General features: G+C 44.3%; 1 protein-coding gene across 3 annotated transcripts in view; it reads left to right on the forward strand.

Annotated features, from left to right (window-relative positions):
- Window positions 1–2801: 2801 nt before the first annotated feature.
- Window positions 2802–13115, forward strand: part of PDSS2 (decaprenyl diphosphate synthase subunit 2) — a 145179-nt gene continuing 134865 nt past the window's right edge. For all 3 annotated transcript variants that reach the window (XM_034765934.1, XM_034765935.1, XM_034765936.1), the window contains exon 1: window positions 2802–3387. In XM_034765934.1, the coding sequence (XP_034621825.1) occupies window positions 3086–3387 (302 nt within the window). In that variant the 5' untranslated portion in view covers window positions 2802–3085. The remainder of the gene's footprint in view (window positions 3388–13115) is intronic.

Consider the following 13115-nt stretch of genomic DNA (forward strand, 5'->3'; position numbering starts at 1 on the left):
CGGTAGCATCTCACAACATCAGCTATTTCTCAGAATGAAGTTAGGGGAAAATACACCTCTACCCCGATATAACGCGACCAAATATAACACGAATTCGGATATAATGTGGTAAAGCAGTGCTCCGGGGGGGCGGGGCTGCGCACTCCGGCAGATCAAAGCAAGTTTGATATAACGTGGTTTCACCTATAACGCGGTAAGATATTTTGGCTCCCGAGGACAGCGTTATATCGGGGTAGAAGTGTATGTTGTTTTGCCCATGTTAAAAACATCTTACAACTATTTTATTGATAAGCTCTCATGTCAGTTCAGGGCAACTACACCTCTATTCCCCCTCTGTGGTCTAGCAAAGGCACCCACCCTAAGCTCCCAGCTACTCAGTCATCAACTCTCTTGGGCAGAGATTGCAAGTCTCTCCCTCCTGACCAGGGTTTTTCCAGGCTGCACAGTTCCCTGCCTACACCGTGAACTCCCAAGCAAGTTAGACTGCCTAAGCAGGATGGATTTGCCTTCTTCTCAAGGGCTATAAACGGCATAATTGCTCCTAGTTTATAAGGTGCCACACAGCTTTTTCTAAGCAAGCACATTTATTCTTAAGGTAACAGCATTACAGAGAAAACATATTAAAACAGACAGACAAACAAAAAAAGAACATACCCATATACTAATAAGCTTACCAGAGATCTCCCCAATTCCAACAAGGGGTCTGATAGGAGTCAGTCCTTCAAGTCCCGCTAAGGGGGTTTTCTGTGGTTACAAGTTCATAACTGCCATGGCTCAGAGCAAGCACACCCATGAATCTGTCAGTCACTCCTTTACACAGTTTGGGCCTCTGATCTTGTTCTTGTGTAAGAGATGATCAGCAGACAAATGTCCTCTCCTTCAGTGAAGCTTCAGAAGGCTGAGTTCTTGCATAATTGGAGGGGGTATATTTGCATACACTCCCTTCAGAGATTTCCTGGGAAACCCATTTAACTTTAAAAGTCCATTCTTCTCCAGCCCATTTTTTCAAATAGTCCTTTGAGGCTCATAACACTTCCCAGAGTTTATGTCAGGCATATCACCTCCTAGAGATGATACATACAATCCCACAATAATACATAAACATTTGCATTTTAAATACAATTAACTCCTAAGATACTTAAACTCAATAAGGTTTGTCCAGGATATTGCAGGAATTTCCAATATCTGTCACATTTAGCACCTCCATACATGATATTTGGCACATGGATTACCTTGATGTCTGGGAGTGCCTTTTACAGTGCGCATAATAAAACACCCAGATATGGCTGACTTAGGTTGTCAGCTGGGGATGACTGTGAAGGCTCATGGGTCGGGGGCCAATGATGAGGTCCAAGGATGAGCAGTGGGTGAGGAGGCCCCACCCATAGGACCCACTCGAGGAAAGTGAGAGAAACAGGAGGCACATGACAGCGGATGCCTGGGGTGGACAAACCTATTTGCTGGCCAAGTGCCACAGGCTCCACCCAGATCCTCCAGTCATAATCCAGGAGGTCTCTGATTCTGGTGGCTCCAACCAGGAACAACCTCTGACATACAACAGGGGGCTCTGCCACCTGCACGTTAAGGTGTGGATTGTGTAGCCGGGGTTCTGCAAGAAGGTCCTCCTCCTGAAGGGGGTGTCACTGGGGGGGGGGGTAACAGGCTCTCTGGGAAGGTACTGGAGGGGCTGTCACTGTGGATGTGACAGGCTCTCTGCGGAGGGACTGGAGGAGGTATCACTGTGGGTGAGACAGGCTCTCTGGAGAGGGACTGGTGGGGTGTCACTGTGGGTGTGATGTGCTCTCTGGGAAGGGACTGGAGGGGGGGTGTGATGGGCTCTCTGGGAAAGTACTGGCAGGGGTGTCACTGTTGGTGTGGTGGGCTCTCTGGGGACGTGCTGGAGGGGGTGTCACTGGGTGTGTCACGGGCTCTCTGGGCAGGGACTGTATGGGGTATCACTATGGGTGTAACAGGCTCTCTGGGAAAGTACTGGAGGTATCACTGTGGGTGTGACGAGCTCTCTGGGGAGTGACTGGAGGGGATGACATTAGAGGTGACGGGCTCTTTGGGAAAGGACTAGTGGGGGTGTCACTGTGGGCTTGACAGGCTCTTTGGGAAAGGACTGTTGGGGGTGTCACTGTAGGTGCGATGGGCTCTTTGGGAAAGGACTGGTGGGGGTGTCACTTTGGGTGCGATGGGCTCTTTGGGAAAGGACTGATGGGGGTGTCACTGTAGGTGCGATGGGCTCTTTGGGAAAGGACTGGTGGGGGGTGTCACTGTGGGTGTGATGGGCTCTTTGGGAAAGGACTGGTGGGGGTGTCACTGTGGGTGCGATGGGCTCTTTGGGAAAGGACTGGCGGGGGTGTCACTGTGGGTGCGATGGGCTCTTTGGGAAAGGACTGGCGGGGGTGTCACTATGGGTGTGATGGGGTCTCTGGGGAGGGACTGGTGTTGGTGTCACTGGGGGTCTGACAGGCTTCTTTGGGATGCGGGGGCTGCCTTGGGTATTTTATCCTGCAGCCTCCCCCATACGGGAAGCAACGGAGACAGGACGGGTGGATTGGAAGCAAATCCCTCCCTCGCCCCCTGCCCCTTCTCCCAGCTGAAGCCGGAAAGTGAGGAAGCGGGAAGGGTTCTAATTCCATGATTGTCGTTGCTTTACGTCTTGTGTTTTGCGACAGCTAAGATGGCTGCCCCCATGGCACAAGCAGCCCGGGCTGCCGGCTGTGGAGGCAGAGCGAACATGCCCCGTGGGGAGCGGCGATAGCAGTAGCATAGCCCCTGCTGGGGAGTGGGGCCGGGAGAAGGGGACCCGGGTCGCAGGGGTTGAGGGCCCGGGGGCCAGGCGCTGCGCGGGGAGAAGGGCTGGACACAGGGGGTGGCTTCGTATCCGGCCGCCCCTGGAGAGGAGCCTGTTGGCGGCGGTGACAGTAGTTGGGGTACAGTCGGGCACGGGGGCACTGAGGGGCTGCGGCAGGAGAACGGGGAGCTGGGCAGCATTAGCGCAGCTAGGCTGTGCGCGGTGCGCGAAAGCTATTGGGGGGCGAAGCGCAGAGGTGGGGGAGTTTATTAAGGGGCTGGGATAATGTGTCCCCTGGTGTTGTTGCGTTGGGGGGGCAGCTGCTCCCGGCTGCTGTTGCCGCCGCCCCCCGGACTGTGGTCTGCGCGGGGAGGAGGCGGCGGAGTGCGGTGGCGGAGGGGCCTGTTCTCGGGTTCCCCGTCTGCTGCGTCTCACTGGAGTAAAGTGGTGTCCGAGGCTGAGAAGATCGTGGGGTATCCGACCTCGTTTATGAGCCTCCGCTGTCTGCTGAGCGACGAGCTGAGCAACATCGCCATGCAGGTCCGCAAGTTGGTTGGGACCAAGCACCCGCTGCTGAACACCGCCAGGTAAACACCGGGGCCCACGCCCCTTCTGCCATGGGTCCCCTTATTCATATTTTGTGATTGTAATACATAAGATGCATAAGTCATACATACATAAGTCTCCACTGAGACTCCTGTTATCCCTTCCACGAAGGGAAACCTGCCTTTGATAATGTCTGGACTGTGAATAGTTGCTCTTTAATCAGGGCTCTTGGTCTGGTACAAAGTGAGATTTTTTAAGTCCTTAGGGAAATTGTAGATGTCACATTACAACATACTCCTTTTCTCAAAGTCATCCACTTTCAAAGGAGGGAGACTAACCTACACATTCCCAGCAAAGTCTTCTGTCTAATAATGGATGATCTCTTATTTGATGTTTGCATAGAGCTTACCTCAGTGGGGACCTGACCTTAGCTGCGTCACTAGGTGCTACTGTAATAGAAATAATAAGACTTACTGAGCTTGGTTTATTTGTCAGGAGTTCAGGATTATGAAGCTCAGCTAAGAGGGAGGTTGGCTTTATACATAAGGCTATGTTGTTGATTATGTTAACTGTAGCACTTTCCATTTTAAAGGGTTTTAAAACAACTGACACATCCTCTTGGAAATCCTATCTTAAACTGTGCTACACTTTTTTTGTTTAGGCATACAGTACACAGAAATGGAATTTGAATTTCCTTGCATCCATTTTTATTCAAAAATTTGTCCCCTTCCAGTACATCAGTTGGAGAGTGAGTGATTTATCACATTTAGAGTATGCCAAGAACTGTCTCACTGTACAAAGCTAACCTTTCTTCATTAACCATTGTACTTTCCAAATGTTGAGAACCACATTTGGAAGAAACCACCCAAATGAAGGAAAACAGGAAAAACTAGTCAAGTAAAGATCTCAGAATTATGCATACGTTAAACATATATTTTGTTAACAAGACTTTTTCAGACCATTTCTAGTGTTAGAAAATTAAGATGGTTACTGGCAAGTTTGTCCTGGGTGGTGGGACATTTGAACTCAAGGGACAGGATTATCTCACTCAGTTATTGTGAAGGGAAAATGCTGATGAAGATGTACATGCTCACAAATAGTCAAAAGCAAGGTTTGTTCTGGACAGTATTTCTTTTTCAATTTTAAGACACAAGAATCTGTGTCCAGATTACAGAACTTTTAAAGTATATTGTGTTGGTATGTTCTTGTGACTTAAAAAAAAAAAATGTCTCCTTCAAAAGATGGTATTTTACATACTCCTATCACTAGAGTGGAAGAGATGTTATTGGTGAAAGTATATTGAAGGTTAACAGGACTCAGATTTTGTATGCATGGGCTTTTGTGAACAGGTTTAAAATGAAAAGTAACTTTTGTTCAAAACAAATGCTTAATTTCTCTTTTTAAAAGAAAATCCCAGTTGCCTAGTTTTCATGAGCAACTTTATAACACTTGTGTTTCAAACTCTGAATTAGTTACTATAAAAATATAAGATATGGAATGCTTGGATTGACTTTTCTCCAGATGTTAGATTAAGTATGCCAGGATAGTGTAATATATGCACAATTCTGATTGCATTGATCAAATTGTTAAAATAGAGATAATAAAAGATAGAGATAAAAATATAGTTTTAATAAAAACTATTAAAAAGAAATATCATTTACTTTTTGTGGACTTTTGGCGTATTTGATGCCAGTAGGTTTTCAGTAAAAGGCATATCTATTGAAGATTGGTGCAAAAATCCACTTTTCTAAAAAAACAAAGACAATCAAGAATACTGTATTTTATTCACACTTTTTTTTGTCTTAACATCCCCTGAGAAGGATATCACTTCTTTCAGATAAATGTTATGGCCAGTGTATCATTTATACTGTCACTAAAGGAAATAGAACTGTTCATGTGCATAAATTATGGGACACAGTTTACTTTGTAGCCATTTTATCCTAGGGTGGGTAGTGGGGAAATAGCTGCGTTTTAGTTCCATGTAGAATTGCCTGTCATGATAGACATAAGTAGGCCTAGATACAGTGTTCATGGATTACTACAGAAAGAAAAGGCTTGGATTATCAGGGTTCTTTCAAGTGGAGTTTTTGCTCCTTGCAGGTTTTGGACTATATCTTAATTTTCATTTGTATCCAAACACTTAAACTGAGAGGTACAGTAGCTTTAAGATGGCACAGTTTCTGGTAAATTTTAAAAATGATTTAAAAATCAACAAGTACTCAATCACCTCAAAATTTGCATTCTAATTTAAATGAATTTGTCATCCCAATACTTGCTTATCAGTTAAACAGCTGTTTCCAAATATTGCTTCATAGTGTGGGAACTGTTTCCAGTTCCTCTGTCTGTAACTTCTTGTAACGGGCTCTCACTCACCTCTCATGAGCATCCCCTGTCTCAGTGTGTGCCTGCACACTCACACTCTCTCTCTCTCTCTCTCTCTTTGTGATGAGTCTTCGGTGACTCTGAGCCGAGTCCCACAGAGTCTGTATGTGAAATACAAATCAAACCCCTTCTGTGATATAAGTACAACAGGGGGCCTATCTCAATGCTCTCTAAATCTCTATCTGCAGCCATGTTCCTGGGCTCAATCCTCAATCAGTCCAACAGGGCATATTACGGTATCCTGGTTCAAACAGTCTCTCAGCCCCTTTGGGCACTCTCAAATTGTCCCTGTTCTTTAAGCAGTCCCAGCCATCACATCCACCAGAGTTCTCTCCCTAGAGACTCTTTGCCTCTCTGGGCTTTTCTAGCCCCAACTCTTCTGCTGGGCCACTAAACGAGTTCAGTTCCTCTTCTGGGGTGCATCAAAGTCCAGGTCACTTTCCTAGTGGCTGCAGGGGGAGGGGGAAAGAGACTCAGGCCCACCCTCTATTCCAGGGACCATCTAGATAGCAGCCATCCACTGCATGCCTTTAGTTAAGCTGCGTTACTGCTACAATTGTCTGGGCCACATCCCCATGGACACAGCTAATTCTTCACCCTCATCTCTGGGCCTTGTCCTTGTTGAGTCCCAGCAGCCAGTCCGGAGCTCCTTTGCGTTCCCCCGGGTCTCTGCCAGAACTTCTCTGTCCAAGGTCCCATAGCTCCCTCAGCCAGCCAGGCACACTATCCATGCTCTGTCATCAAGGAACTGATCTCTGCTCTGCAACTCCTTTTATATGGGCCTGCTGGGTCTGGATTGGCTGCTTCCGGCAGCTCCTCTCTGGCTCTGTCCCATGCCACTGCTCTAGGCTGCTTGGAGGACTCTCTCCACTTCCCTTTTCTGGGGCGGGGTCTGGCAGGGCCACAAGGCTCCAGAAGGTCGTCTCAGGGCCTAGTCCACTTTATCACATTTGTGTAAATATAAGCACACTCATATAATATCAGGGTTGGAAAGGACCTCAGGAGGTCATCTAGTCCAATCCCCTGTTCAAAGCAGGATCAATCCCCAAATTTTTATCCTTGTTCCCTAAACAGCCCCCTCAGTGATTTAACTCACAACCCTGGGTTTAGCAGGCCAATGCTCAAACCACTGAGCTATCCCTCTGATTTAGGTGTAAATTACCCATAAAACATCGTAATCTATTACTTATTAAAAATAGTGAGGTAAAAAGAGTTACTTTAATATCTTGGAGTTTTCGCATTTGTGCTTTTTACCAAAAATGCCTTTGTAAACTGAGTTACAAATACTCACTGCACTAATTCAGAAGGAATGAAATTATGTAATCTCACTGTAACAGTGTTGCACAGTTGGAGGACACTAGAGTTGTATTATATTTAGGAGAGTATTTAGCTTGAAGACTCTTGATTAGTGGTGAGGATGCATGAGCAGGTAAGAACCTGGTTTGCTGTAGGATCCCAGGCCAAGTTTGCAGAGGTGGCAATTACGAAAAACATTTCTGTATTTATAAACTAAACCATTACTACAACACACACGGAAACCCTGACGAAGCATCTGACGAAGTGGGAATTCACCCACGAAAGCTTATGTTCCAATACATCTGTTAGTCTTAAAGGTGCCACATGACTCTGTTGCTTTTCATGGAAACCCTAGTAATTGTTTACCAAGTCATTTTTCAGAGTAGAACTGTTTCTGAATGTAAATTTCCTTAACTCTGTTACCACCTCATTAAAACGGAAAGTGTGTTAAACATTTAATTTCACAATTAATTAGGATGACTATGAATCCCTGAAAACCGTATAGCTGTGTTTTCATTGCCTTTATCTGGTGTCCCTATTTTTTGCAAAGCTGACAGTATTGTACTGGTTAAGGAGGAGGGGACAGGGACAGGGGTTTGTGTGAACCCTGGGAGCCTGGCCAACAAGCTGAGCTGTTGAAATTGACATCAGGCTGCCAGAACCTGCATGTGCTGCCTCTTGTGGTGTTGCTCTGCACTCCATCACCCATAAGCCCTCTTGGTGAGATACATTCCACCCAACAGATGAGACCACTGCTACAAGGTCAGATTAACATGGAGTTGCTTGCTCTGACTCTGGGCAGTGGTTCAATTGGTGTGCAGGCTTCTAGTGACCCAGCCTGTGCAGACATCTCTTTTCCTACTCCTCCTCATCCATACCCCAGGGGCAAGCAGGACACTGCAGAACAAAGATAGTAATGTCATCTCTTGTGATACTTAAACCCCCAGCTCCAAGAGTCATGAGAATCTCAGCTTTCATTTAAAAATAAAGTTTTTAGCCCTCATGTCTGACAGAGAAAAGCTTGGAAATGTGAACCCTAAAGACTCTCAACCTAAAGGTAAATACAATCCCTCCTCCTCTGATATTTATTATTTTTTTAAAAATATCTTTTTTTTTTAAATACAAACTAGATATTTGGGGGCCTGACTCATGATTTTTGAATGCTTCAGGTTGGCAGTACTGAGAGTCTGTTTCTAGGGGAAGGGACAAGTGATTGTGTTAGACATGTATACCAGGTGTTCCATTTTTTCATTTCGAAGACTGACAATCCATTAATGCTTTTTATTTATTTTTTGTACTACAGTCTATTTCAGGGGTCTCAAACTCAAATGATCACGAGGGCCACATGAGGACTAGTGCATTGGCCCGAGGGCCTCATCACTGACACCTCCCTCTCGGTGCCCCCGGCCCCGCCCTCACTCCACCCCTTCCATGAGGCCCTGCCCTATCTCTTCTCCACCTCCTCCCCTGAGCGCGCGGCTCCCTGCTCCTCCCCCCTCTCTCCTGGAAAGTGCTAAGCGCCACCAACAGTAATGCACCTCACTCAAAGGACAAAACACGCACTTAGTTAGATTTACTTCTGTTAAAGCCCCCCCACTGCACTGGGCTGCACCACCACTCCACCCCTGCTCTGCCTCTTCCAGGGGTGGCAGGTTTGTATAAATTTTGGTGGTGCCCAGAACCTGCTCCCTCCCCCTCCGAAACTCGACCCCCACCTGCCTAAGGCTCTGGGAGCGAGTTTGGGTGGGGGAGGAGGTCTGGGGTGCAGGCTCTGGTATGGAGTTTGGGTGCTGGGTGCAGGCTCCAGGCAGGGGGTGGGGGGTGCAGGCTCTGGGATGGAGTTTGGGGATAGGAGGGGGTGCAGGGATGAGGACTGTGGGGCTGGGGATGAGGGGTTTGTGGCATTGGAGAGGCTCAGAACTAGGGCAGAAGGGAAGGGGAAGGGCAAGGGCAGCCTGCCCTGGCCAGAGTGGAGGGGGGCACTAGGACCCTGAGGCAGCAGGTGATGCCGGAAGCCGGCAGAGCGGAGTGGAGTCAGCATGAGCTGCAGGTTCCGGGGCAGTAAGTGAGCCCAGGGGAGATGCGTGGGGGTGGCAGGCGGGGCTGGGGGAGAGACCTGGCCCCAAACATTGGGGAGCAGCGAGCAGGGAGCTTAGCTGCCACATAAAATAACTTGGGGTGCAGGGAGCTTGGCGGGCTGCAGGGAAGAGCTCCGCAGGCTGCGTGTGTTTGAGACCCCTGGTCTATTTGGACTGCAGAAATAGAGTGGTTAGTTTCACTTTTGTTTTTTGTCAGGTCCACTTTGTGATTCATGCACTGTCAGGAGGAGGGTTTACAAATTAACACTTGTTTCTTGAATCCTACCCCAGGACAACATATATGGAAGATGTGTGAAGGAAAATGGTGAATTAGGGGAATAAAGTCCTGGTGGCGTGGTGGTAACTTCCTGCGAAGAGCAGGAGCTAAGACTAGTTGCACCAGACACTTTCATTTGTTAAACTTATAAATATTTATAAGTTTATAAAAGAATGAACTGTGATTCGGAGGTGGATTAGAGCTGATAGATTTTACAAAAGCAGTGAGTTTTAAGGAGAGAATTGAACAAGGAGAAGGTGATTGTTAATGTTTGAGGCATAATGGTAGCATGGAAGAAGGTGGCAAGCCATGAATCGGGTGGACCATATTCCTTTAATCTACCTAGTTGCTGAACTAGAAACACAGAACAAATTATTCAAGAATAATAGTGTTTACTAGTTAGGATATAACATTTTCATGTGTGGTAAACTTTAGTAGTTGGTCATCTTTTCCCTTAATCTTACCAATTTTCAATATTGGGAAACATCAGAAATAATCCCATTTCTTCTTAATGGCATCTTAAGAAAATACTTCAGGTAGCAGAATGACCTACTGAAAATGGTTTAGTCTGGATGATTGGTATCTGTAGACGGAGGGAGTGCATGTGTTTTCTTATTTGGATGTCTGGTTGATCTGCCTTGAATAGATGTGTAGATTTGTTCTATCGCTGGGATGCTGGAGTCATGAGGGCCAGTTTCTGTTTTGTCTGCACAGGTTCATTGGGGTAAAACTTTTTCTCCCTCTGCCAATTAAAACTGTTTTGACTGAGCATTAGTAGCTTTCTTCTATGTTACATTTAAAATGTATCATTTTCAGGTCTTGAAAAACACAGATGCCCACTTACTTGCCAGTGGCTAATGAAACTTTCTGTGAAAGTAGCCAGCAACAGGATAGTGAAATTGACAAGTAATGTATCTGGTCACTTTATAGCTTCTGCCTGTAGACAGCTTCAAAAACTGATGATGATGATTTAAGTTTCACTGAGTTGCTGAGGATGTAAGGGACCTCAGAGGCATAGACTCAATCTGCTGCTGCTGTTGCTGGGTGGGAGGTTAAAACAAGTCCTTTTTTTTTAAATTTTGCAACATGTTATAATGAAAGATTTTATAAAATATGTGTCTGCATCATGGAGGTGATTTGAACATCCATGATGTTAACTATAAGGGCATCAATCCTGTAATGACATTCTTACAAATGGATCCCTGTGCTTACATGGAACCCTATTGAAGTAGTTGAAAGCACTAACCACCACCACCACCACCACTAAAGCAGACTATTCTGGTATAGTAATCGCTGGCAGTACTATCAAAAATGTGACGAGATTTCTCATATTTGGTATATCTGCCACTAATTGCATAACTATTGATATATTTGTCTTTAGATAGTGTAGAGTAGTAAAACACATGAAGGCTTTACATGTTAGGAGTGTTGGATAAACTGAAACTGCTAATCAAGTATTAGGCATGGGTTTCTGCCACCATATTCATAGCCGAAAGAGTGATTCTAAGAATCTGGAGATTTGGTTTCTTCGTATGTATTTTGGCAGAATGAACTGTTAAGGAGAGCTCTTATGAGGGGAAAAAATAAGTTTTTGTTAGGTAGGAAGAACTGGACATAGCTTCTGCATATGTGTGTAAGGCGCTCCAGTCCATATTAATCTGATTACCTTTGTATTTTTCCTCTAATCTCTTGCTTTAACTTTAATTTACAGTTCAACCTTGAATATTGTCTTGTGGAGATTTGGGCAAGGATGTTTGGGTGTCTGTTATGCTACATCACCCTCAGCACCTGGCTGCAGCAAGGAGGAATATGAGAAACAAATATGTGCTACTATTCTCTCCTTCCCAGATAGTTTTTTTTTTTTGTTCACTTTCCACATGAATAGTACCATGTCCTGTCACTGCTGCTTCACGCTTTGGCCAGTAGCAGTGTGAAATTGACATCATTCTTATCAATTTTACTTGTTACCAGAGAGTTTTGAGCAACTCTATAGGAAAGCTGTCTGTCAGCAGACTCGAGAAGACAGAACTGCATCAGTTATCATTCAGTTCACATCTGGAAGGTTAACTACACAACAATAAAGGTTATAAAGTTTTTTTGTTTTTGCTTTTGTTTTTTTAATAAAATGAATGATTCAATTCTGTTGAAATTTGTGATGTAGAGCTCCTCAGTTGCAAGGGCATCCTTCACTCTAATTGGATTATTCAAGTCCTTATTAAAAAGTGTGGGATTTGTGTTAAACAAAATTCAATTCAAAATTGATTTCTAGAGCAACTTTCATATGGTCCTTTTGGTGGTGGTGACCTATTTCAGAATCAATGTGTATGGTAATTTTAATTCTGTAATACATTCAGTGTGATTGAGTTAAATTGATAGCATGCTTGCAATGCACTGACATCTCTTGGTTGACAGTGTCACCTCTTGAGATATTTGTGTGTGTGTGTGTGTACACTTGCTGTACTGTCCTGCCACTGTGAGGATATGATAGGTAATGGTCCCAAACAAGCAATCCTAAAGAATTAAAATGTAAAAATATTGACTTTGCATATAATCTTATCTTTTCTTTTTCTAAGATTCACTTTTTATTTGTACAGTATTCATAATTTAGTGCTCATGAAAGGAATGGGAACTCATGGTATAAAAACCATGCTATAGATAGTACTAGCTTTTAGCTATAGTGAATAGTGTATTAGTAGTTTTGTCATTCATTGTATAAGCTCCTCCACACAAATATTACCAATGCACATCTAGTCATAAGGTACAACAATCTTTCTAGCTGAATCCTTTGCCTCTCCTAAACAAAGTACAATTGGGTGTCAGTTTTGTGATGTGGACTTACAATAACTAGGGATTTGGCTGAGATAATTAAATCCATTTTCACATTTGACAACTTCACATTTATTATTATTGCTAGAATTTTCATTTAAGCATCTGCAGGGAACCCAGGTTTTCAATACTTATACGCATAGTGCCTTAGCCTGCCATGCAAAACAGTCTTGGTAAATGAAATGTGCTCAGTAGGAGAAGAGGCTGGCTAGTATATCCTGATGTAAATAATTCCAACAGAAAATGTGGTCTTCTTGACATCAATCATTTCTAATATTTTCATATGGAATCTAGATTTCCATGGGAGCACTTGCGTTATGCTGATTTGTTGCAGAGAGTACATTTCTTGCAAGTCTTAACATTTCAGCAGAATTTCACATACAACTCATTTTGGCAAAATGGAAAGCTTTGGGATTTCTTAACTTTGATTCAGCGCATATGAAGAAGAAATTGAATGTATAATGAACCGAATATGAATGCCAGTCAGCCCTGACAAGAGATGGCACAAATGACAGCTAGTTACTGTTACAAAAATGAGATGAGCTTAAACTAAGAGAACAAATGGGAATACCCGACAAAGGATCAGTCTGGACTGACTTGTGATGCCATTAACCTGCTGCGCACTCATTGTACTTGACACACATAGTATCATCAGCTCTTTTAAAAAACGGCAACTATTTAGGATCACATATACTCTTCTTCACTGTATAGCACAACTGAACTGTAATTTGTATATACAAGTATTAGAAATTGAATGTACTATGGGGCTAGTGACATGTCAGCGTGTTTGTTTCTGGCCGCAAAAGACAACTGATGAATAAGTTCAAAAAACAATACCACATTTCTGAATAAAGAAGAAAATTGTGGGTATTTATATAATAAAGTGAAGTAGTTTAAAAGCAATTTTCTT

Source organism: Trachemys scripta, chromosome 3 (genome assembly GCF_013100865.1).
Source record: "Trachemys scripta elegans isolate TJP31775 chromosome 3, CAS_Tse_1.0, whole genome shotgun sequence".
NCBI lineage: Eukaryota > Metazoa > Chordata > Testudines > Emydidae > Trachemys > Trachemys scripta.